This window comes from Apus apus, chromosome 2 (assembly GCF_020740795.1).
Source record: "Apus apus isolate bApuApu2 chromosome 2, bApuApu2.pri.cur, whole genome shotgun sequence".
NCBI classification, from domain to species: domain Eukaryota; kingdom Metazoa; phylum Chordata; class Aves; order Apodiformes; family Apodidae; genus Apus; species Apus apus.
In genome coordinates, this window is record NC_067283.1 from 33601231 (window position 1) to 33627941 (window position 26711).

The 26711-nt window shown below is 38.4% G+C and overlaps 1 protein-coding gene across 2 annotated transcripts in view; it reads left to right on the forward strand.

Moving 5' to 3' along the window:
* PALS2 (protein associated with LIN7 2, MAGUK p55 family member) overlaps positions 1 to 26026 on the forward strand; it is a 59817-nt gene extending 33791 nt beyond the window's left edge. For both annotated transcript variants that reach the window (XM_051610892.1, XM_051610893.1), the window contains exons 4-12: positions 7119 to 7271; positions 7756 to 7983; positions 9123 to 9254; positions 11192 to 11291; positions 11840 to 11908; positions 12901 to 13062; positions 15680 to 15882; positions 16656 to 16784; positions 19055 to 26026. In XM_051610892.1, the coding sequence (XP_051466852.1) occupies positions 7119 to 7271; positions 7756 to 7983; positions 9123 to 9254; positions 11192 to 11291; positions 11840 to 11908; positions 12901 to 13062; positions 15680 to 15882; positions 16656 to 16784; positions 19055 to 19231 (1353 nt within the window). In that variant the 3' untranslated portion in view covers positions 19232 to 26026. The remainder of the gene's footprint in view (positions 1 to 7118; positions 7272 to 7755; positions 7984 to 9122; positions 9255 to 11191; positions 11292 to 11839; positions 11909 to 12900; positions 13063 to 15679; positions 15883 to 16655; positions 16785 to 19054) is intronic.
* The last annotated feature ends 685 nt before the right edge of the window (positions 26027 to 26711 follow it).

Here is a 26711-nt window from a genome sequence, read left to right on the forward strand (position 1 = left end):
AACCTTACAGTTTTGCTCTGATCTTCTCTTAGTGCCTCCTAATTGTATGTTAAATGTCTGTTTAACGTATCTCTTCTGTTTTCTTTCCCTATCCACAGCAGCAGGCATTTAGTTTAGACTGTAAGGCTAGGACTAGCCAACAGTGGTACCTTCCAAAATGTTTTGTGAGGATTTAGTGATTGTTGCTAAGACTTCTGAGTGAGAAATAGTGTCATCCCCTGCTGTGGTGGTGTCTTCCGTCAGCTTGTTCAGTTGGTTCTTTGAACCCATGTAAAAATCTGGCATTCATAATGTCCCCCAGCAGAGTGGTCACTGTGCTTTTTTGTTTTTCAGACTGTTTCCTGTCAGTTTCACTTAATATCCTCTTGCTCTTGTGTAGGAAGAGTGAACAGTTTTTCTTAATCAGCTTTTCCCTGTTACTCATGATTTGAGAGACCTCATTGCATAGGTATGTTGCTCTGTCTCAAATTAAAAGAAGTGAAGCAAAGCTGTATTCAGCTTCCCAGAGTCATTCACAGCAGCATAGATTTATGAAGTGGTGTCATGATTTCCACTGCATTTCCTACTAATTGCTTAAAAATTCCTAGTGTTTGGTTTGCCTTTTTTAACAGCTGGTGAATAGAATGGAGTAGAGTAGAATAGAACAGAATGGAATGGAATGGAGTGGAATAGCTCAGTTGGAAAGGGCTTACATTCATCATCCAATCCAACTGCCTGACCGCTTCAGGGCTGACCAAAAGTTAAAGCACGTTATTAATGGCATTGTTCAGATGCCTACCAAACACTGACAGGCTTGTGGCATCAACCACCTCTCTAGGAAGCCCTTTCTAGTGGTTTGACCACCCTCTCAGTAAAGAAGAGAGACGTCTAGGCTCAGTAAACAGAGAAGTGAGATTTTTTGTTTGGTTGGTTTGGTTTTGTACTGTTTGCACCTCTGAGATAGCACTTCTGAGTCTGTCAGTTATTATGTTGAATTAGGATTGTATTTTCCCTTTCAGTCTGTGTTGAATTTAATTTGCCTTGTTGCTCATGAAGTGCTCCTGCAGGTTACAATCAGTTCTATTCCTGAATAGTTCAGCAGCATCAACAAACCCTGTCATTTTTCTTATCATCCCCATTTCTTAGATCACTTACCTGACATATCAGTGTATTGGCAGGTGTAGAACTGAGTCCAGATGCCTGTGGGAAATATTCTGGTGACACAAACCGTGAAAACCCATACTATATTCCTTGCCCCAGCTCTTCTGTCTTTTAACTAATATTTTCGGCCACTTGAGAACCTTACTGTTTATCCTACAGTAGCTTTATTTCTTTAAAGGACTTGGGTAAAAGAATCCATCAAACGCCCTTTGGAAATTGATCTCTATTATCAACTGTAACTGCCTCTCTGTCATGGTTGGTGACTCTTTCAAGGAACTTAAATACATTTGAGAAGCATGACTTCCCTTTATTACAGCATATTGATGCTTTCCCATGATCTGTTTTGTCCACTTATTCTGGTTTTTATTATTATTAAATTGTTTACTATCAACATCAGACTTACTGGTTCACAGTTTGTTGGTTCTTCCTTGGAACCCAGTTTAAAAATTCATGTCATGATTATTGCATACAAGCAACAAGATTGCATGTTGCTTCTTTCACTATACTGCTGAGTGAGTCGTGCGTATTCAAGACAAGTAAGCTATTTCAACAGCTCCCTACTCCATGTACTGCAAAACCTGGATGATACAGAAAGAATTAGGTATGAAAGGAAAAGACTATTTGATGGTTAAGATAGTTTAATGCTGCCCTGGAGAACTAACCTGTTCTTCACTCAGTCAGATTTATAGTTAAAAAAAAAAAAAAGTCTGAAGCAGCTTTACCTTGTGCATTTTTTGTTTCTGTTTTTGTTGGTTTTTTAATATTCTTTCTTTATTATTTTCCAAGTGCCTGTTGTGAGGTGTTCAGACTAAAAAGTAGATATAATATTCTTTATAAGGCTTGAGGAGGCTGTATGTCTCTGTCTCTGAAAAGGAAACAGAAAATGAACTAAATACTCAGGAAATAAGTGCTGTCCTTTCTGCTTCATTTGGTGCAAGAAGGCATATTCCAAATTCTGCAAGAAGCAACCTGTAAAGAGGAAAGCAAAGTACAATGTAATTTTTAATTACAGAAAATGTAATTTGCATCCCTTCTCCAGTTCAGTAAATGTATAAAGAAGCCATCTTGACTTGACTCTTTTAAAGTTTCATGGACACTATTGTATAACTGTTTTAGAGGCTGACTCTGTATTTTACAAATTAATGGTGCCACTTTATCATGGTGTCACCTTAAAGATGTAACCTACCTCAGCGTGTAAGTATGAAATGTGGTGTACAAGTCATCAGTGCAATAGCTTATTTGAACATATCATGTAGTGCTGAAAATACCAAATTACAGAATTTATTTTATACGTGTTTATACAGAGGATACAGTGGTGAGGGGCTGGCTGATGGTGTGTATATGATTACACTAGTATGGGGTCAAAGTGTGGAAGATGATAAGTTCTTACGAGTTTCACAGTATGGATGGCTGGCCATCCGGCCAGTACGTTTTGAATAGCCAGCTGGTGCATGCTGTGCCTAGAAAAGGCTGTAGCAAGTTTTGCCAGACAGTAGCAGGAGAGCAGGGTAGAGGAGTGGTAAGAGAGATTGCCTTGAGGGAAAAGGGAGGAGTTGAAAGTACTGCATTCTTGGTTAAACATGAAGAAAAATCGCTTTTGCTGCTTATGGAAGAACTTGTTCACTTTCCGTCACCTTTCCAAGAATTATGCAAGCAGTTGATCTTAAATAGTAGATTCTATTGGCAATAAAATACTTGATCTGAAAAGCAGACAATATTTTATTCTAATAGTTAGTTTTGTAATTGTAATGGCTAATCATCCCTTTAAAATATTACATTTAGAAAAGTGATCTTAAGTTGCCTCCTGGATAGATCTTAATTTATGGGGTTTTTTTTGCCCCACATACTCATGCTTTCTTACTAGCCCCCCTGATTTTTCTAAGATCTTAAATTATTTCCTCACTTATCCAGAACAGCCTTTAAAAATGTCTTCTTTTCACATGTAAGTTAGAGACCTGTAGTCCATTTATTATGTTCTAATATTGAAACAGTGTTATCAGAGAAGACTAGCACATATATAATGCATAAAAGAGGAATAGAAACATTTTAAGTACTTCTGAGGCCTTAAGTGTTAGGAAAGGAGTCCTGAATTCAAGAACATAGAATTGGTTTGCTTTTGTGTATTGCCCCACTTCAGCCCCCAATTTTTAATTTTATTGTTCTACTGGATCACCGTTGGGGAAATAGTTACCACGTAGGGCAGGCAGCTTCATAACAGGTATAGATTGTGCTGAGAACTTTTTTAGGAAAAACGTATTTTGAATTTGAACTTGGCTTCAGCACTGCATAGACCTTTGGAATTTTAATATTTACTGAATTTTTAATTACTTTTAAATTATTATTTTATCTGTCAAATAAGTACAGCCACAGCAAACTACCATAAAGAAGTCAACATGTTATAAGTTTATTGATTACTCTATGACAGTATCTTGCATAAAGAAGCCATACTGTCTGTGACAGGACTGCATGTCCGTTGTGTGGTATCTCTTGTGATTGCACCCTTCATAAGTTTGCAGAGACATCAAATTGGGTGGGAGTGTTGATCTGCTTGAGGGTGGGGAGGCTCTGCAGAGGGATCTAGACAGGCTTGATTGGTGGGCTGAGGCCAGTTATATGAGTTTCAATAAGGCCAAATGTCTTGTCCTGCATTTTGGCCACGAAAACTCCTGGCAGCACTACAGGCTTGGAGAGGAGTGGCTGGAGAGCTGCCCAGCAGAGGGGGTGTTGATTGACAGCTGACGGAACATGAGCCAGCAGTGTGGCCAAGAAGGCCAATGGCATCCTGGCCTGCATCAGGAATAGTGTGACCAGCAGGACCAGGGAGGTGATCCTGCCCCTATACTCAGCACTGGTGAGAACACACCTTGAGCACTGTGTGCAGTTTTGGACACTGCAGTATAGGATGGACATTGAGGTGCTGGAGGGGGTGCAGAGAAGGGAAACTAGGCTGATTAGGGGTCTGGAGAACAGGTCTTAAAAGGAGAGGCTGAGGGAACTAGAATTGTTTAGCCTGGAGAAGAGGAAGTTGAGGGGAGACCTCATTGCTCTCTACAACTGCCTGAAATGAGGTTGTAGTGAGGCAGGTGTTGGCCTCTTCTCCCTAGGACTAGTGAAAGGACAAAAGGAAACAGGGTCAAGTTGCACCAGGGGAGGTTCAGATTGGATATTAGGAAAAATTTCTTCATAGAGTGGTGAGGCATTGGAACAGGCTGCCCAGGGAGGTGGTGGAGGCACCCGCCCCGGAGGTGTTAAAAAAAATGGGTAGATGTGGTGCTTTGGGAGGTGGTTTAGTGATCATGGGGCTGTAGTGCTGACAGTTGGACTTGATGACCTTGAAGGTCTTTTCCAACCTTAATGATTCTGTGATTGTGTAATAGGCAGAGTTCTTATAAATCCCTTATTCTGGCTGCATTGCTGTTTTTTCTGTGAGAACCTTTCTACAGATAGCCAATCTTGGATAGTCAGCTGATCCTGTTTGTGTATGCTGTATGTATGAAACTTTGAACCATTTAATCGTTGTTGATTATTCAGTCCATGTTGTTTTGCAGACTTTGGCAGTGGTTTTATAAGTGTTCTAGTGCCACTATGGGAAAGGTCAGCTTCCATGGGATTTCCTAAGTTGCAGGAGTGCAGGATATTACTTTTTCTGATACCATAAGAAAGGAAAAAGTGAAGTTCGTGCAGCTATTTCACAGATCACTCAACCATATTACTGAAATAGGAAAGTAACTGTTAGTGACCAAAAATGTTGGAGGGCATTTCAACAGTAGACACAGACACATAGTCCCTGTTGTCAGCTGACTTTGTTTAAGTGTTCTTCAGGACTATATGCTATCACCTGGCTGGCTGGAAACAGTCTCCAAAAATTGGTATAGCTTCTTGAGTTCCAGAATTAAGAGTTAGGGATGGGAAGGTAATAGATTAACTATGGCTCGTTTTCAGGAAACCAATGAAGTACTTTTCTTAAAGAAATAATTTTATAATTGTAGCCAGTAATGTATAGTCCTTGCTAGTCCTTCTGTGACTCAGCCATCATGTAAATAGCAGGAAAAAGATTTTGTAATCGAGAAATGGTTAAGTAGTAGTTGATGAAATTAATGCTTATCCATAAAACTGAGTGAATAAGTAGGATCAGAATGTGGAATGGGATCAGATCTAAGAACTGAAGAATCTTACAGAGCATGTTATTTTGAAAAGGATGACACAGACTGTTAGCTTAGTAGTCTTTTTTGACTGTCAGATTATAATTTGTAAATTATATTACTGTCAAGGGTAGGGAGCTGTACAGGCATGGTTATGCATAAGGCTCCACGAGAAATCTATTGGTTTGTGGCAACTAAGTTTGGGAACAATTTGTTCTAGCATATGAACAAAAGAGAAAATTGGACTTATACTGGTTTATCTACCTGGTTTTGTCAGTGGTAATGTGTTAAAACATGTAGTTGCTGCTAATTAGTTTCATTTTGGAAATCTAGAAAGATCCAGAAATGTTGCTTGCAAACATTGGCAAACAGAGATCTATTCTTCTGTTTTCTGGATTAGATGTGTCTTGGATAATGAAGAACTAGAAATTGATACCATCCAACAGCTGCTTGTTTTAAATACGTTATTTTTTTTTTCCTATTCAGTTTGATTTGGTTTCTGTTCACAGTGTCAGAGCAGCCACAATAAACTACTGTTGTTACAGGCTTAATGGCAGGGGCAGAATTGCTGAATTAGTACCTCCTTGTAATACCAAGTGAAATATCAGTGAGGTTATCGTGTAGTGGGCAGACTAAAATGACTGCTCAGGTTTGTGACACTTTGATGGCTTGCAGGTCAAGCTTAGCACTGAACTAATGTGGTTGCACAGCTTTTAGATTCAAGGTGGCTTACAGAAAAATGGAGCGAACTGCATAGCAAAATTGTTACATTTGCTTATATTTTACCGGCTCTGCTTTCTCGTAGTTTGCATGTGCATGTCTCTATCAGTGATAGTCCTTATAATCACCTCTCCTTGATGACTTCTCTTTAGCTACTTACTTGACACCAGTTCAGTGATCCAACTTTATTGGGTCACTGTTTGAAACAAAGCCATGTTGTTTGAGGCCTAGTATGCATCTCCTCTACTTACTTCTTTCCCTCTTTTTCTGTCAGTGAGATTCTCTTCACTACTTTATATGGTGGCTATAAGGTGTCCCTTTTCCTCTTCAGAACAGAAAGCCTGTCTAATTTTACAGGTTTCATCTTGTTTTACCTGTATGTATTGTCTTATGAATCTTTTATTTAAATCTTTTATATTTTACAAGAAAATCAAGTCTAAATGGACATGTTTTCCAAATATTATTATCTTTATTTGGGTCTCCTCCTTTTGCTCTTTGTGTATGTGGACTGGTGAAAACACCATTAATTATAAGATGTGAGCTCTTGTCTTCCAGAAAGTGAATTCTGTCAACTTGGAATCATTTGGTGCTAGGATTCTACCTTGGCATTATACAAGCAGAAAGCACTCGTTTTGTAGATTGCTAGAAATACTTGCATACCTGTAATTATCTAAATTGCTGTGGAAGAAACTTCTATTACATTAAATACAAGTATCTAGTGATGAGTTATCTTCTTTTTTTTTTTTTTTTTTCACAGTGGGTTGTTCATTTACTTTAACTGTTTGCTCAGTTACTGTCTTGTTAGCTGAAAGACTATATTAGGTACTCCTTTTTCCATCTTCTTCCCTGCAAGATCACATATTCCTCCCAAATTCATTACTTTTATCCTGTATTTCCCTAAGAAGAAGCATTTGTATTTACAAACAAGAGCATATTTTTCAGGGCAGTAGGCTGTCAGGCCATGTGAGGACTTGTATGTCAATTTTTGCTCCATTTCATGTGAAGTATGAGTTTTATGATCTGGCCCCAAAAGGGTAGCTATAGTGGTTATTCACTAAATCCTTTTGTAAATGCTTATTTCATTACTTAAAAAAGGCTTTTTCTGCTTTTTTGCAGTCACTCTTGGAGGCACATGATATTGTGGCTTCAAAATGTTATGATTCACCACCTTCTAGCCCAGAAGTCAATAATTCTTCAGTGAACAACCAGATTGTTCCAGTAGATGCTATTCGTATCCTAGGAATTCACAAAAGAGCGGGAGAACCACTGGTAAATAATTGCAGATGAGCGTGTCTTTAATTTAAAGTGCAAGTGAAAACATCTGTGTGTTCCTGATTTCTTGCATTACATTTTAATTATTTCCATTATTACTTTGTATAATTTAGTGGGTGATAGGATCAGGTTGAAATAAGATATTTGTGTATTCTCCATCTTGTTCTCTTTAAGAAGGGATAATGACTAGGCAGTCACTAGGCTGACTGACTTGCTGGCATAACTAACACAATATCTGTTTGATTCTGATGCAAAATGACAGGATTGTGTAGTGCAATCGTATGAAAACCTTGTCTGAAACACTTTTGTGTCACCTGGTTCTTATCTGCATATTAGAAACCCTTAAATTGTAGTAACTATTACTGTCTGTTTTCATTGGGGTAGACAGGATATCCCATAGCTGTGTATTTCTGTTGGAGAAAATGGTAAAATAAAATTGCAGTTAAACAATGGCAAACTAGGTGTCACATACCTCTTTCAGGGTGTTACGTTTCGAGTTGAGAACAATGACCTGGTAATAGCACGAATTCTTCATGGTGGGATGATAGATCGACAAGGTCTTCTGCATGTAGGTGACATTATTAAAGAGGTGAATGGCCACGAGGTTGGAAACAATCCAAAGGAATTGCAAGAACTGCTGAAAAATATTAGTGGCAGTGTCACTCTGAAGATTCTCCCCAGCTACAGAGATACTGTTATTCCTCAACAGGTCAGTAGCACATTTGTAACAATTCTGTCAAAAGAACTTCTGCTTCGTGCCTTATTCCGTAAGATTATGTTGAGATTCTGGATTAGAAATACTTTTATTATTTTGTGTGTTTAATACTAAAAGAAATGCTAAAATGTAGATATCTGTGTTTACCTTTAAGTACCTTTTGGAAATAGGTATATTCCGTAGATTAATACCACACCTAATACGCTTGCCTAAAAATTGTGATTAGTATCTAAGATTGGTAAGTGTCTGTGCTTCTAAGCACAAGACTTTGACATCCAGTGACTTCTGATGACCTAGTCATGATCCCAGGAAACTGTGTTGAACTGCATGTGTTTGTAACATGATCAGAGTCCAAGTAACCTTTCATGGAATTCAGAAGCATACAGAATTCAAGAGATGAGCTTGAAGTCGCTGACTTCAGTAGGAACTTGGATGGTGGCTGTTCCCTATCATTGTTGCTGTAGGCTGTTGATTTCTCCACTGCAGAAGTAACTTGTTGCTCTAAACTGTGCATTTGCAACATCTAGTAAGACACTGCTGCAGGTTTTAACGCTCACAACAGTAACAGATTATGCTTACACTGATGAGATGCTGTGGGAACGGGCTGTGTTTGAGGCAGGTGCACACTGCTTCCTTTGCTGTTTCCATTCTACCAATGCAACTTACTGTTTTTCCCCCTGCATCAAATTTGAGTCTTAAGCAGTCACATACCTTGTTTGTTTAAAAACACTGAGTTTATGGCAAAATTAGTTCTTAAGATACCACAAGCCTTGAAGACAGGGCTCACATTCAGAGAATTTTTTTTAATATTTTTTAGTTATTTATAGTCAGAATACTGAGTTTTATACAGTGAAACGCAAAAATAAGTGTCTTGTTATACATTGTCCAAATAGAACAGTTGGCTATTTATTTTTATCATGAGGCTCCTTCAGCCAAGGTTTGCACTGCTGATTATTTCTACTCTCTCGGCTGGTATCTGTCAGTTTTTTTCCAAATATTGTATTTTACTTGCCAAATGTGACTTGTCAAACTTTCTGTGCTGTAGATATAAAGACATTACTTCAGTTTGATAGATAAATTAGTAATAGTGTATTTCATAATGTTTAAGCTTTGTCAATTTTTATACATTTCAGGTTTTTGTGAAGTGTCATTTTGATTATAATCCATATAATGACAACCTCATCCCATGCAAAGAAGCAGGTTTGAAATTTTCTAAGGGAGAAATTCTACAGATTGTAAACCGGGAAGATCCAAACTGGTGGCAGGTTGGTAAAAAGATTTAAAAACAAAACAAAAAGCTTCACTAGTTGCCATAATAATAAATTCTTTCAATTACCATCTACCTTCATTTAACAGTAGCTATAAGAGAAAATTTTTACACCGTAATCCAATTCAAGCTAATGTCAAGATATTAACAATCCAAATACTAGAGAAAATTGAATATTATAAATATGTAACTCATTTTCTTATTACTACTATTGATTTGTTCTTGTATCCTAAGCCTAGATGTTCTGAAATCAGTCTAAGTCAACAATTTTTAGCAGAAGGTCTTAGGTTGACTATGTTAACTGTGGTAAGCTATCCCTGACAGCAGCTGTGGAAGAAGTGGACCCCTACCCAAGTTCTCAGAGTTGAGGAGAGAGAGGGAAATTAACCCTGTGGATTTGAAGAGGGGTGAGAATAGCTATTTGGAGAAGCTGTATCTTTTTCTTTCCACAGTGGTTGTCAGTGTCTGTGAGCTGTTACATGCATGTTCTTTATCAAAGTGTTTGGCACTATTTTAAGTATTAAAAGTTCATACTGCTTTAAGGTTGTATTTCTACATTAAGTCCTTCAGTAGAAATGCTTATGCTATTTTTTTTTTTTTTTCAAGAAACTATACATGTCATAAACATCACCAATGCCTTTGAAAGTGGGAGGAGCAAACCTTTAAGACACTTCTCTCAACCAAGATACAAAAAATTGCCAGTGACATTGGCAATCTGTGCAAAGAGATTAGCATTATTAATTTCCCTTCCCGCCCCTAAACTGCTCATCCTTTGCTAGACAACAAGCAATAGTGATTCAGATGTTATTTGAGAGCAATGTACATTTATGACTGCTTTAAAAGCAATAAAAATATCTGAATATACATCAACAACTGTTGCTGAATTCCTTGGCTTGTCAGTGCCAGTAGTAACAGAAAGAAAGAGAATACAAAGTCTGAAGGAAAAGCAGAAAATATATTACTGCCAAGTTAATGAATTTCAGAAGTTAAACACTCCAAAGCTTTGGAGTAGTTTGACACGTGGCTTACATGCTGTCTTCTGAACTGCTTTTCAAATTCTCCAGCTTGGAACTTGTGGGAGTCCAGGAGAAACAAATCTTAAACACTGAAGCAGTGGCAGAAATGAAACGCATTAAACCAGCATTGTGTGTTGCAAGTATTGCTACACAGGCTGTGCCACTAAGAAAAAATACAGTTTTTCCTTGTGTTTTCTAGACATGCTACACTGTTACTGAAAACTTGCTAACTGTGAGAAATCACTTAGCCATAGGTAAAAGCAAACAGATGCTGTTAGCAAGAGATAGGCCAACCAGTTATGGCGAAGTGTACAACATTTTGTAACTGTGTGTATGTATGTGTTCAGCTTGCTGAGAATTGAGCTTGCCATGAAATTATTTTATAGAGAATCTTAAGGAATTCTTAAGTTACTAAGATTTATAATCTGTAGTTATTTAGTGGAAGAAGCTTGAAGGCATTATTAGGCATGTGTTAGTGACATTCACTTCTTGTGAAATGGGAGTTAATACACTGCACTGGAGTGCCTCAAGAATACAAAATAAGTGTACTATGTGTACTAGAAAGTCTTGAGTTTTGTCACTTGAGAGTTCAATGTCTGGAGCCCTGGAATTCCATTTAGGATTTTGATGCCAAAATTTTCTGGCCACAGGAGCTTACTAACTTAATAGGAACCAGTAATGAGACTTCTGTCTATTTTATTTAAATTTCCTGAACTTTAATACTTAAGGGCAAGACACTGTTACTGTAAGACGGAATTTTGCTGTTCACATCTGAATTTGAATTTCTAAGTCTCAGTTGTAAATGTATCAATGCTCACTATTGAGAAACTCTGGCAGTGTGAAAGTCAGTCAACACCATGTCAACGAGAAAAATGCTTCTCACAAGTTACTTATGATTTTTTTAATATTTTTTTTCCAGGCTAGTCATGTCAAAGAAGGAGGAAGTGCAGGTCTTATTCCTAGCCAGTTCCTGGAAGAGAAGAGAAAGGCCTTTGTTAGGAGGGATTGGGACAACTCAGGTGAGATTTAATGAATTTCAGGAATAGATTTTTCTCTGATTAAACTGTTTTGCTTTTCCTGACTTCGTAGATACTAGAAAACTGCTGTATGAGAATACAGAGACTATTGCAAAATGCTAATTTTATATTTTGGCTTTGACTGAAGGACAAAGGCTAAAGGCCATGCTTAGTTTTCATAAATATATGAATTAATTTTGCTACCTGTGATATAAAACTAAATGAGGTGGGAAAAGTATAAGAATTAGCTCTTTTTTAATTATGCTTTGATAGTATGCACTGAAAGTAAATAAATTAAACATGCTTGGATTTTTTTTGGTGCTGCTCTTTACAAAGCTTTCTAGAAAAACTGATCTTTTTCTCTGTCTTCAGTTTTACTGTGCCATTTGATGCATATGAAAATGGATGTCATCATCTGCCTTAGAATGTATAACATTCTAAAATAGTCCTTGTAAATTTAATTAGTCTAAACTTGCATATATTAATGTAAATAAGCTTCAGAAACACACATTTATCAGAAACAATGAATTTGTCTTAATATTTATTCCTAGGGCCTTTCTGTGGAACAATAAGCAGCAAAAAAAAGAAAAAGATGATGTATCTCACTACAAGAAATGCAGGTATGTCTTATTATTACATATGAATAAAAGTTCTTACAGAGTCTACTGTATCCAAAACTGAAAGATTTGCAGCAAAATATTTTATTATAAATTTGGCAGATAAGATAGTTTTTTATGGTTTAAAAGCAATAGTGACCAGTGAAGATACAGTGGTGCTGAGTACATCTCTCAGTAGTTGAAAGTCACAGGAGAATGCTGTATTAAAAAATAGTGAAAGCTCTGTTGCCAGCTGGTTGAGGGAAGCGATCCTTTCCCTCTACTCATCACTGGGGAGGCCACCCCAAGAGGGGCATGCACATGCAAAGAGAATGAAGGGACTGGAGCATCTCTTCTATGACAAGAGAGCTGAGAGACATGGGACTATTCATCTTCAAGAAGAGAAAGCTCAGGGGGATCTTACCAATGTGCATAAATACCTGAAGGGAGAGTGCCAAGAAGATGGAGCCAGTCTTCTTTCAGAGGAGCCCAGTGACAGGACCAGAAGCAACAAGGAACAGCAGAGCAGGTGCCCGGAAGCACTTTTTGCACTGTGAGGGTGACTGAGCAGTGGCACAGTTTGCCCAGAGAGGTTGTGGAGTCTCCTTCTTGAAGATATTCAACAGCTGCCTGGACATGGTCCTGAGCAACCATCTCCAGGGGGCCCTGCTTGAGCAGTCAGATTGAACCAGATGACCTTCAGAGGTACCTTCCAACCTCAACCATTCAGCGATTCCATGATAACTTGCTAATTATTAATCACAATTTCCCCATTCTGAACAATCTGGAATTCTCTCCTTGGAAGTAAAGGTAATAATCTGAGTTTATGCTGTGCATGAAGGGGTAACTATTTTATTCCCATACCAATTTAAAACAAGAAAGCTTGTATCAAACTTCATTCCCTTTGAGTACTATTTATATTCACATGTGGTCTGTTGATGCATAGCAGGACTGCTTAGAATTTTTTCTTACAGTACTGACTGTATATTATTATTTTTGTACACTTCTCAATGTAGAATTTGATCGCCATGAAATCCAGATCTATGAGGAAGTAGCCAAAATGCCTCCTTTTCAGAGGAAAACACTGGTCTTAATTGGGGCCCAAGGAGTGGGGCGAAGAAGTTTGAAGAACAGGTTTATAGTACTGAATCCTACTAGGTTTGGAACTACAGTGCCATGTAAGTTGTCAGCATTTCTATTGTAGTATCGTACTTCAAGTCTGATTATCTGGAAGATACGGGATTATTATCTCAGTGTTTCAGGGAACCAGTAATTTTGTCAGAGTATAAAAATTGTACAGAGTGGGAAAAGTGATTCTTCATCTTCTCAGACAGCTGGACTAACATGTCATAACAGTGAAAATATTTTGAAGTAGCAGTTAAGTGCTGCTGATGCTGCAGAAAAACAATTACTGTATGTGCAGTGTTCCAGTCTGTTAGGTTTCTTCAGTGTCAGTATCCATCAGTTACTGAAGAGATTCTACAAGTCCTCAGCAGTCTTCTGTAATGAAGAGCCGGTGGAGTTTCTCAGGTCTGCTCCATGGTTTTCCATCTGTAGAAGTAATCTAGGCACTTTAGTATTAGAAATGTAGGGAAAAGCAACAATCTTCCAGTAAAACTAAAGTGTTTGTGGTCTCCAAGATTCATATGATAATCTGATGCTTTAATACATCTAGCCTCAAGCCCATGATCTTCCTTTTTTTCTCCCTATCACCTTCAGAAAAACATCATCCCTTACTGAAGTATTGTTTTCTTGCCTACCTTCCTGATGGTCACTTTGCTCATTCTTAAGGTCTTTATGCTTTTTTTAACTGCCCCCTCCTATTTGCTGACCAGATAAGTCCACCCTAGCTGCATTATTACTGTCTTGCCACCTGCTTTTCAGAATTTGAAGAATAATTTCTTCTGTTCTGTTATCGGTGGGCAAGAAGTAGATCTAGTAATAGGGGAAGAGTAAAAGGTCTTAAAATAAATTGTGCAACATGAGAGAAAAAGTGTCTTATTTCCTGAATCTCTACTGCCAAAACTGGCCAGAGCACCAAGAATTGGTATGTGTGACTGATAACAAAGTTGACTTCTCAGTGTTACTTTTAAAAATAAATCTTCCACTGGGAATCTTTCTATTTTATAATGGCAGAATAGTAAGACAGTTTTTATTATTTCTAAAATGCTTTATGCCATTCAAAAAAACCCTCAAAATTAGTGGTTTCTCCAAAATGCTATATAGGTGCTTATATATATGTGTATATATATATATATATATATATGAAAGTAGTGCAACACAGTGTGAAAATTCCTTTACTTGGAGCTCTTGAAAACCCTTCAGAGGCATAAAATTAACCTCTCCAACCTAGCAATCTGACTATCTAATCATGCACATGCAGTACATAGTTTGCTGCATATAGAATATCCTCTCTACTTCATATTTAGGTTTTAGGTGGGATAATCAGTAGTCTTAGTTGACCTCAGCTTCTTTGATTAGAAGAAAATTCTCCTGGTTATTCACAAATTACTATGTGTGGGGTTTGGTTTTCTGGGGGAAGGGTGAATTTGGGTGATTTGTTTTTACTGATGGATTATTTTTTGAAAATGGCTGAAACTGATCCATTTTGCTATGGGGAGAAGCATATCCTTGGTGCTGAGCTCTAATCCAGCACATGGTGCTGTGTTTTTTCCTTCAATGTGGACAGCTGAACTGTTACATCATCTTCTGGCTGTAAACTGTTAAAGCTCATTCTCTGAAATTTATTTCAAGCTGATAGGATTTTATTTTTTTTTTAATTATTATATTAGCCATTATAGTTTTAAACTTTCTTGGTTAAAACTAGGTATTTTAGAAACATGTTTATTGCTAACAACTTCAGAAGATAATTTCTCTTGGGACTTAAGTTTTCTGTAATAATGAAGTTGATAATAATCCCTGGAAGGAGGAGAATGATTTCTGCCTGTACCACCAAGTTGCACCAAGCAGTGATATGGCACCAAGTGGTGATACAAGTATTACCAAAGGGATCCATTCACTGTCATGTTCAATAGATTCTAGTGTTCAGATCTAATTAATTGCAAGTAGTGAGCAAATACAGTGATAGGACAGCAAAATTGGTAATAATTTGATATTTTATTTTATTCTTTTCACTTTTTTGCTTAAATAATGTCTGTACTGAGCAGTGTAGACAATACCCAAGTTAGCTGCTAATGTTTTACTTAAATATTTGCTTTAATCTCTCTGCAGTGAAAATACCTGGCTTTAAAGGGTAAGTTGTCCTGGCAGGCAGCATTAGCTGCCCTCCACTAAGATTCTGCTAGAGTGCCTGGACTTCTTCTGATGTTTAAGGTTTCTTTATAGCTAGCTCAGGTAATTCTACCCTGAATAACAGGGCAAATACTGTGAGCGAAGTGTGTGATAAGGTTTGGGGGGCAGAGTGGGGCAGATTTTGATGTGTGTGAAGTTATGTTCAGCAATACCTTTTTGGCATTTGAGAATTACATTTCCATTTGATTTTCTAGTCACTTAAATAATTATTTTATTAAGTGAATAATTACAAAGATTAAATGAATAAGTGGGAAGGAGTAATACAAAGGAAATAAGCAAATGGGTGAGTAAGCAATGTATAGGGAATTAATACAAATTAAGGGCACAGGGGGGAATGTGACATTAGAATAATTAGTCTGTATATGGAACAATGATAATTGTATATGAATGTGTCTCCCTCACATAATATGCAGTCCAGTCTCCTATTTATATTGCAAATATAAAAGGAAAATAGTAAATTTTTATTTTAAATATTTTGTTTAGTTACTTCACGAAAGCCAAGGGATGATGAAAAGGATGGGCAAGCATACAGATTTGTGTCACGAGCTGAAATGGAAATGGATATTAAAGCTGGCAGATATTTAGAGCATGGAGAATATGAAGGAAATCTTTATGGCACCAAAATTGATTCCATCCTTGAAGTTGTTCAGACAGGAAGGACCTGTATCTTAGATGTGAATCCACAGGTACGTAATTTAAAATGTTAATGCTACAAGTGTAGGAGTATTGTGGTGGGTTTGCCCTGGCTGGACACCAAAGCTGCTCTATCATGCCCCTCCTCAACTGGACAGGGGAGAGAAAATATAATAAAAGGCTTATGGGTCAAGATAAGGACAGGGAGAGGTCACTCACCATTTATCAGCCTGCCTCACCATAGTCTTCACCATGGGCTGCAGGGGAATCTCTGCTCTGGCACTTGGAGCACCTTCTCCCCCTCCTTCTTCACTGACCTTGGTATCTGCAGAGTTATTTGTCTCACATATTCTCACTTGTCTGTCTGGCTGTAGTTGCTGTTGCAGTTGTTTTTCCCACTTTCTTAAATATCTTATCCCAGAGGTGATGCCACCATCACTGTTGGGCTCTGTCTTGGCCCATGGTGGGTCTGTCTTGGAGCCAGCTGGCATTGGCTCAGTCAGGCAGGGGGGAAGCTTCTAGCAGCTTCTCACAGAAGCCATCCCTGTAGCTTCTCTGCTACCCAAATCTTGCCATGCAAGCCCAATACAGCACAATGTTGAAGAGGTTTGCCTTTAAATTCACGGGCTTCTTACCTGGTTCAAAGTTCACCCTATCAACTGCATTCTTGCATTTGTGGCAGTGCAGAAGTTTCTAAAATAAAAATAAGAATCTTTGCTTGTGTGTTTTTGCCCATTATAACAGACAAGTTTTGCAGTGCCCCTTACATAATGGTGACATATGGTGAGTCATTCTCAGACTTAGGGTTTTTTTTCTTTGCTTCTAGGCTCTGAAAATATTGAGGACTTCAGAATTCATGCCCTATGTAGTGTTTATTGCCGCTCCAGAGTTGGAGACGTTGCGTGCTATGCACAAGGCGGTGGTAGATGCTGGAATTACAACCAAACTTCTCACTGTAAGCAGATTATTTCATATTTAGTTTGCTTTTAACAGGATGTTTTCAGATTTTTTTCACTTGTTTCATTTCAACATTTCATTTTAGATGGAATTTGTTCTGAAAGTAATGTCTCTAAGAAAGGTCATGCAAGACTTTTGCCGGTTACTTAGCAGAAGTTAATAAAATACTATCTATAAGGCAGATTGCTTCTTTCTTAAAAAAGGACCTCTTACAGAGAAGTGTTGATTACAACAACTACTTGTAATGTGTTCTTTGGGGAGTGTCAGCTTTGAATATTTGCAGCAAATGGGAGATATCTCATGGTGGAAACTGTTCTGATGTGTAAATATATTTCCTTCACTTTCCCCATCTTTCTCCCCAAAAAGTTTTTTCAGGTTTGTCTTACAATATGGATATCCTTTAGAAATGGAATCTGTAATCCTTAGGAAAGATATTGCAGCCTGCATAAAAAACCCACCACCACCAGAATGCAGCCAGCCCTTGTTCCTGCAGCTGCACTGAGAATGGCTGAGAGCTGCCCAAAAATGAAATGTTTAATAGCTTCTCTTCCCCTTAAGTTCCTTGGATTTGTCATGTAAAGCAAAGGGACACGTTTTATTCATTAGATTTTCCCTCCTTTTGTGAGACATGCTTTGCCAGTGCAGCAATGATAAATATTCTGTATGGGCATGAACTTCCCCAGCTGTAGAACCAAAGAGAAAAACCCCCCACTGAGCAGCTGAGAAGACTCTCCTCTGTGTTCAGGGGTGCAGCTTCCCCTTCTGAGAGAGCCACAGTCTGCTGACAACTCACAACAACAGTGCTGCTGCTTAGATAGCAGGAAGATCTTGTGTAATGTTGATAGGGTATTCAGAGCAATAAAATGAAGGTTGGGTTCCTTCCGTCCTGCCCGTCCTTCTGTCTTGCCCGTCCTTCCTGTCCTTCCTTTCTGTCTTTTCAAATCTCGGAGATCCTGTTTGCTTAACCATGAGAGACTGTTCAGCCCTAGTCATGGATTCTGGTTACTATAGATTCAAGTATCTCTGTGGGTGCTCTGCCTTTCCTCTTCCTTGCCCCAAATGAACCCTGCATTTTGTGGTGCATATGCTAGAAGGCAAGGTTAAAACCACCCAGACCAGTATAAAAAAACCTATTAATTATAAAAATAATTTCCTGCACTTCCTAATACTTGATTTCCTACGGGACATCCTTGCCTTTGTTTTACTTATCCTTATGAGTAATAAAGAGAATAGTTATATTTAACATACACATTTATATATCTTCGCAGATTCTAAATCACATCTGTGCACATGTATATAAAGAGTATGATTTCCCATTTTATATTCTTGTACTTCCTGAAAACATGAAAAACAAATGTCATTTAAGTATTTTCTGCTTGCTGGTGGGTCTGTCTACATGATTTCTAGCATCCTAAGCCATTCTGTTGCAAAAATTCTGGCTCTTGTGGTGCTACCTTGGCTTGTCTGCCTCATTTACTGTGAAGGAAAGGCTACTCACAAACATTTTCATTTTGGCTTTTTTATTTATAGCTGTGTCAGGACTTGAAAATACGAAAATAACTATATTGTCAGGGGGACAAATCTCATAACTGCCTACAAAAAAATTGCTTTGTCCAAAAGTGGAGAGGAGTTTTCTAAGAATTTTTTTAAAAAATGCTCAATGGCAGCACTTCATGAAGGCTTCACAAAGTAGGAATATAAGTTTCCTGCACATTTTGCAGCTCATATCAGAACTAAAATAATGCAGCAATGGTTTACAAATGAGGAATTGACGGCAGGTGAGTGAGGCTAAAATGGAGCCTCTAAAAGCCGTAAGTATTCTAGAGCTTTATTCTACTAGAAATAAGTCTTTTGTTGTCTTTCATCCTGATTTAAATTCTTGGATTTTTAGTGCTTTCTCAGGAAGCAAAAAAGTGCAGAAATACAGTTACAAAACTGATGGACTCAGTCATTCCTACAGCATTAATGTTATTCTGATCGGATCATCAGTTGCATGTACAAAATGAACTGCTCATTTTGCACACGTGTGCTTCTATTGACTTTCTTAAAAGCTGCAAGGTTTGCAAACATTTGGTTGCTGTATGAACATTATTGGCACAGCTCACACCATTTTCAGCCCTTTCAATGCTTTTATTTTATTTTTTTTTTAAAGATATTCAGTATATAGCTTTAAATAGTTGCAGTAAGTAATGAAGGGACAGTAGGTCTGTATGTGGATTTATTTGCCAAGTCTTACTTTCTTAGTGATCTTTAAAATCTCTTTCACAGGACACCGACTTGAAAAAAACCGTGGATGAAAGCGCACGGATCCAGAGAGCGTACAACCACTATTTTGATCTGACCATTGTAAATGACAACCTTGACAAAGCCTTTGAGAAGCTGCAGACAGCTATCGAGAGACTGAGGCTGGAACCCCAGTGGGTCCCTATTAGCTGGGTATATTGAGATCCCCCAGGAGGAGCTTCAGGAACAAATAAAATCAACTGCAGCAAAGAGGCTGTTGTGATGTTGTGTAGATACTGACAACAACCTGAGGCACCTGTGCGTTTTTACTCTGTGTATATTCAAAAGTACACTGTTCTGAATTTTTATAAAAATGTTGAAGTGAAAGTGTACTTAAATATGTAATTTATTTTAATTTTTCTAACTTTTTACAGATAACCTTTCTATTCATATCCCATGGAGGAAATGCGTTTAAGCATTTTTATATGTTTTGATTTAGTACCTTTGCCTTTTTCATCTAAGAAACTTTTGGTCATTCACTTCAACATTTATGTCTTGGTCTTACATTTTCACTGTGATTAAAAAAAGGATACTTGAAACAATTTTTGTAAAACTTGTTAACGTCAGTATTCAACTGGTCAAAAGTCTCTAGCTCTTAATCAGGAAAGGACACTAATTTCTTTGGGTTGTGGTTAGGTTGGTTTTTTTTTCCTTCCTTAAAAGAATAACTACTTCACGGGGGCAGAATTTTAAATATTAAAAGCAGCAACCAACACACAGCTCCATTGCTCCAGCATCTTTCAGCTTAATGTTGGTGCATTCTTGATCTTCCACAAATTCTTGATGTCTCCTGATTTAAACAACCGTTGTGTAGGTTCCCTTACATGTGTCTCTTGAAATAACACAAAGCAATACCTTGCAAGCAGATTATTAGGCTGTTCTTGAGAGCCAACCTCTTAGCCCATTATTGTTGAAATACTGACATTAGAAAGCTTTTATGCAAGGTAATTCAGTGCAATTTGAATAATGGTAAAGTAGCCTGAGAGAGAACCTGATGATGTGGAGCCTTGTAGAGTAACACAATGTTTAGGACTGTTTATTCACACTTGTGAAAACACATTGCTTAGAAAAAACAAAACAAAACCAACAACAAAAAAAACCAACAAGGCATTTTCTTTCCTTAGGACATTGTTTTATATTTTATAGTGATCTGTGGCTTAATTTCCTGTGAGATCTAGCTGGATTCTATATTATCTTTTTGAGTATTTGTGTGTGATCAACTGCTGTATTTTTATGAGTCTGATGTAATGGAATTTCTGTGCTTTTTGTTACATTGTTTTTAATTGCATTTTCATTAGGTAGCTTGGGAATTGGAAGCTTACTGCTAAAAAGCAATGTTGTTTATAGCTTTTTGTTTTGCAGCATATTTATTTCCCTTTGTTTAGTGACAGTTCTCTCCTCAATAGGCTCATTGATAGAATTCATATTAGAATCACATAGAATCATAGCACCAGGTTGGAAGGGACCTCAAGCATTGTCTGGTCCAACCTTTAAAGGTTGAACCTTTTAGGGTCAAGTTCACAGATCAAAACTTATGCTGATGTAAATTTCTGCTGAGCGAGAACAAAGCTTAGCTTGTCACTAAGACTAGTGCTTTTTGCGACCGTATTTTATATTAGAATGTCAGCTGTTGTATATAGTAACATTCACCATCACTCACCAGGTTAGGTGTCTAAACTGAAATAATCTATTTGTTTAACTTCCATCTGGTGAAAGACACCTGGCTTCTGAATTCTTTTTTGACACCAAAGCGTGATGCAGAATGCTATCAAAAGGCAAATTCCTCAGAACTGTTTATGAAGGAAGAGAGGCTTACACACCATAGAACAGTATTGCTTCCTGGGGCTCTTAAAGACTTCTGTGTGCACAAGGGAAAAAAATGGACTTGATGTAGTATGGGAAAAGTGTAAGTCTCAAAAAACCCTCAATCACCAGTATAATCCTTATGATTTTAAAAAGCCTATAAAGTTGGTTGTTGTGGGGGGAAATGGGCAAGGGGGCTTTTTGAGGTCCCAGTGTTACGTGGGAAATGTTAGTGGAAACTGTATAGCACAGGTAATTGTTGTGGCTCTTTATAGTGATACTTTGAGGGAATCTGAAATTCTTTCAGGAAAACCTGTACCACTACTTTGTTTCATTGTTACACTTTTCAAGATGTGTTTTCTCTGGTTTTGCTTTCAGTTGGGCACAGCTTTTAACAGTGACACCAGCATGAGACTTATTTTCCTTACCCAGGAGATACCTTCTGTGATCCTATCGCTCAGAGGCTGCTCTGAGCAATGGATCGGGTGTTGTATGTAGCAGCAATCACAGCAGAGCCAGTGCTTGACTATTTTAATGATTTGCTATTGGCATTACATGCTGAAGGTGACCAAACTGTGTTTGTATTCTGTGTAATAGGAAACCTACATATGCTGTAAATAAGATGTGCTCCCTGATGCCTTTTCATCGAGTTAGAAAATACTCTAGTTGTGATGCCAAAAGTGGGCTGAGCTCACTCTTCCCTAATGAATGGAATGACAAGATTCTTGTTTCCACACCATAGTACTTCACACTGCAAATATAATTCATTTTCATCAGTTTTTTTTTTCATACATTTACTTAACCAAATGAAATACAAGCACCAAGGTGTAGTCATGAAAACCTCTATGCTCCTTCTCTTTCTATCCCAGAAGGGATACTGTTGAAAGAGCCTCCCAAGCTGGCAGTCTCCAAACAGCCATGCATTTGCAGAAGCCTCGAGCTTTGGCTTTGGCTGCAGGTTCACAGAGTGTTGTTAAATCAAGCAGTTAGCACAGTGGAGCCCAGTGGCTGATGATTTGGTGGTGTCAGTGTAGATGCTAGTGAGAAGTACAATCCTGAAGCAATAAGAGAAGATGGCTTGCTTAGGTTGCATGCAAAGAGCATACCAAAGTGTCTGTGGGTTTTCATGAGATGTCCACATGCAGGTTGTAAGGGGGAAAAAACCCCAACCCAAACACCACACTTCTTGGATCTACTAATGAAATCTTGAAAACTCAGAGTGCAGATTGGTGGGTATATAATGTTGGGGTGGGATGGGGAATTGGTTTCGTTTTGTAGTGGTGGGTTTTGGTTTGGTTTTTTTACATAATCTGATTTTCATCAGATAGTCTTAGTTTGTCACTACCTGGTAGGATGACTAGCATGAGAAAGACAGTTACTTTTTTCAAAAAAAGAACATTCTTGGAGGGTCTTAGAATGATGGTGCCATTTCAGTCATATATGTAGCAGTGACAGTCTCTGCCTGTTAGGGCATGCTACATCAGGTGTTAGAGACCTGTACATTGTGCAATTAGGGGAGAAAGACACTACGAAAGGATAGTTTTGAACAAGTAAAAATTTCACATAACAGCTGCTTTTGCTTATTGTGGGGGAGAGGTTTAAAATAATTAGAATTTAATGTATTTTATTCATTTTCCAAATACTAACAGGAAAACTTTTTACATTGACTGTTAACGATAACGATAGGTGTGTCTGAGCGAAGTGAAGATGCTGCTAAATGTTTAAGATATGTGGTATGTATCAGAAGATAAATATTTAAGTAGTTTAGAAAAGTAAATTATCAAATAGTTGTCTATGTATATGTATGTATGTGGATGGTAAAACAAAAAAATGCTCATGTCTGCTATCACTTTACTAAGCTACAATGACTTAGTCCAGGAATGTACCTGCATGTGAGACTTTAGAACTGGTACACTTCTCTACCTGGTTTATTGTGTTTACTAATGTATATTTTTCTAAATATACAGATATTTCAACCTAAAAATTCTATATTTATCTGTAATTTCTATCTGGTTTGGACAGTGCATGAGGTGCTGTAAAATTCTGTACATACAGAGACTTATAGAAGAAACACTGTAGTTGCCCTGTGAATGAAAAGTTATACATAAAAGTACAGTCAGTATGCCAAGACCCATAGGTTATTTCCTTAAATGCACCCAAAATTCCCTTAAGCGTGCACCAGTCTCAATTTTAATGTAAATACTTTGGTGCATGTGTACCCAAGTGATTACCTTGCTATCTGTAAATGTTACACTAGCAGGTCTTTAGGTTCTACATCATGTGGCAAGATGCAGTCAATTAAAATTTAATAGGATAACGGGATATGTCATCTTGCATAGATTTATAAAGGTCTTTTTAAATGTTCTGCAAATATAAAATGATGGTAAAATTGGAGCAGATCACTGCCTGACACTGGTGAGGGCAGCCGCATGTGTAACCAAGGCAGTGCACTCAGCCCGACAAAGCTTTGTGGAGCAGGATGGCAGATCAGCTCATCACTTCTGAATTTGTGTTTAGATAAACTGTCACATCTTGGATAGGCTAAAAATGTGACACTTCTTTCCCAATCCTCTGAACAATTCTAACTCCTCTTAAAATCGTACCTACATGACCTGCAGTACCAGTTGCCTGCAGCTCAGTGTTCAGGAAGTCACCAGTTTTTTGTTTGTTTTGATGCAGAAGTAGGAAACTAGGAATAAATATGAAACTTTTAAACACAGAAAATTCCTCACTAGTTCCCCTTTGGAGCCAGGCTTATCTTTGATATGCTTAAGGACCAGTGGAGAAGGCTCAAGTAGAGCACCACTCCAGAAATCAGGAGACTGGGATTATTACCTGTCTTCACACAAGCTAATTTTGTGAACACAAATTCAAACTTCCTTTACCTATTCCTTGGTTTTCCATCCGGTCTTTATTGCTCTTGCTTCTTCATTCAGGCTGAACTTTGAGGCAGATGCTGTTGCTCAGCACATCTGTAGTGCCTCCTGCAGTAGCTCGATTCCCCGTCACTCGTGCCTGTAGGTACAGCTTTCAGACAAACCACAGCTGGTCTGCTGCATCTACCATGCAAATGTATATGGGCCATTTCCTTCATGTAGGGCTTCCTGCCTCACCCAAATCCTGAAGAGCTGCAAGTACTGCATTGTTATTGCCAAACTTCTGATACTGCTTTTGCAAAAGTTGTGAGAAATCAGTTTATTGATGTCTAGGTACTGGTTATTAGACACAAAGACTTGTAGTCGCTAGGCCTCTTGCCTTAAGTACCCTGCCAGCTGTCAGTCCCTGCCTCTCCTGGGCTGCTCAAAGGATTTCCATAGTTAAAAGGTACTTTCATTTGCTTTCTCTGGTGGACTGTCATTTCTGAAGGTGGTGAAGTCCTGGCCCAATTTTTTAATTATTTTGCTACCTTTCTTTTTTGGCCTAAACGTCTTGGTTTTCATGTATGTTTAACAAGCTCCTGAGGGGAATTGTATGAGATTCTCAGCTTGTGTCTTGTAGAGGAACTAGTGGTCAATACGAGCATTGATATTTAAGACTGGTAGAGCTTATGTTTTCAGGCCCAAGACAGATACTAGGGGGGGGAAGGAGGGGAGATGAGGAAAGTTGTAAAATAACACTTGTAAAATAACCAATTTTCAGAGGCAGCTTTGGCTTCCAAACAGGAGAAGTACCCATCTGTGTGCACACTCATGTAGACGCATAAATAAAACCCAGGGGTAAGTACCCTGAGCAATTCAGGCAGTATGTGCTAATTTACCCGAGTTCTCCGTTGTGGGATGCTGTGCCACAGACTGTCACATGCTGAGCTGCTGCATTCCTGGTTCAGTTGCTGGGGCTGGAATTCACCTGTTCAGGATTTAAAACAAGCTCCAGCTTGGTGAAAGCTATGAAGCAATTTCACCTCCAATGACTTTTTTTTTTTTAAGCAAAGTCTCAGCAGTACTTGTATAGAATAAATTACACTTTAAAGTAGATGTGAATTTTGTTCTCAGTATTTGTAAACCTTACTCATGCCAGGGAGGTATGGAGTTCCTTTTGCTGCCCAGGCAGTGGTTGGATGTGGGATATATACTGACCAACCTGCCAGGCTAATGTAATTTGAGTAGTCCTGGAAATACTGTCTCCTGTTTAATCTCGTTCCTTTTAATGTCATTAGCTCCATGCTAGTGCTTGTCCATGCAAGTCTGGCTGTCCTCACAGCTCATCCAAGTATTACTCCCTAAGTAGTCAACATTTTCCTAGAATACAGTAAAACTTCTTCCAAAACCCCAGAATCTTCTCCGGTATTGACCTCTTCTGTGATACAGTGTAGGGCAAAATGCACAGTGCTGCTTTGTACAGTTCAGGGTTGGGGTGGCAGCAAAATTCTTGGCTGCCAATTTTTTTTTTTCCTGTTTGATTTTTATTGGTTTAGGTTTTGTACACAATTATATATGGAGATAACTGTTGAAATGTATTTTTCCCTCTTTAAAACATGCATGTTGCACATTCTTTCCCCTCCCCCGGGGCCCTCATCATGTATTGCCTGTGAGTACCATAAACATGCTGTGGTGTCAGAAGGGGAGGCTGCTTCCTTGGGTTTTAACATACAAGAAAGTTTGCTGTTCTCCCACCCTGAACTGTGCTAAGCCCTGTAAAACCCTGGTGAAGTGTTTGGATTTACATGTGTATTAGAGTCTGTCACCGTGCATTTCTGACCCTGCTTGTTCTCACAACTCTTTTTGCTTATTGGAAGCTCTGGTGGGATTTTTTTTTTCTTTTACTGTATATTAAACTGGATTTGACATCTGTAAAACTTTAAAAACTGCTCTCCTTTAGCTGAAAACACCCTGCCAAAAATTGTAACCATTAGCTAAACTTTCTAATGTAAACATGAAGATGATTTAGTACCTAATTGTTATTTGAATACAATCCTGTACAGCAGGCCTAGGAGATGGGGCTTGTTAGCATTTTGACTTCATATTGATCAAGTCAGCTAATACATGGACATTTTTAAATTGTGAGTTGTTTTCTAAAACCCCTGTTGTCTTTTTCACAGCTAATATTTTCACAATAAACACAGCCAAACAAAATGTTAATGTACAAATTGTGAAATTCTGTTAATTCCCAACAAAATATTTTTGTATATAATAAAGATTTAATATTGAAAAAACATCATTTGCTTTCTTCTGATTTTTGGCCCAACTCTGAATTTTAGCCAACTAAGGAAGCTATCAAGTGCACATCTGCCCTTTATCTTTGCTTAATCCTTCACTGCTGAAAATTGTCTCCACATTAACACACACGTGTTTCCTGCTTGTGCACCCATGTTCATGTGCTAGTACCAAATATTACCCCAGTTGGGCTTTGTGCTCCACGTGCTGCTTTGTTGCCTGTGGGGCTTTGACAGGGGTGTCAGAGGTACAATGTGCACTGCGGGTGGCATGTGCAGGGGCCTCATTTAGTGCTCCAAGTTGAGAAAAGCTGCCTTTCAGTGGGTCTCATTTAGCCTGACGTTCTTGAACGCACCGAGTCCCCACTCACTGTCCAGAGCACCTGCAGCACCTTCAGCCATTCTGTAACTCTCACTGCTGAGTTCTGGCTGCGTGTTCTCTGAGCCCTGCAGCATTAAGGGAGTTGTTCTCCCGGGCCCACACTGTAATTAGCCAGTGTACAAAAACCCAAGGGACTTGGGACTGCAGTGTGGACAAGGCGAGTGCCTGTTCCTGATAGCCAGGCTGAGCCTCTGGCCTCTGGAGATGGCATCTGCTCTTCAAAAAGAGCCTGCTGATCTCATCTTCCCTGGTCCTGAGCCGATGCTGAACAGCATGCTAAGCTGTGCTTTCTTCCTCCTTCTCCC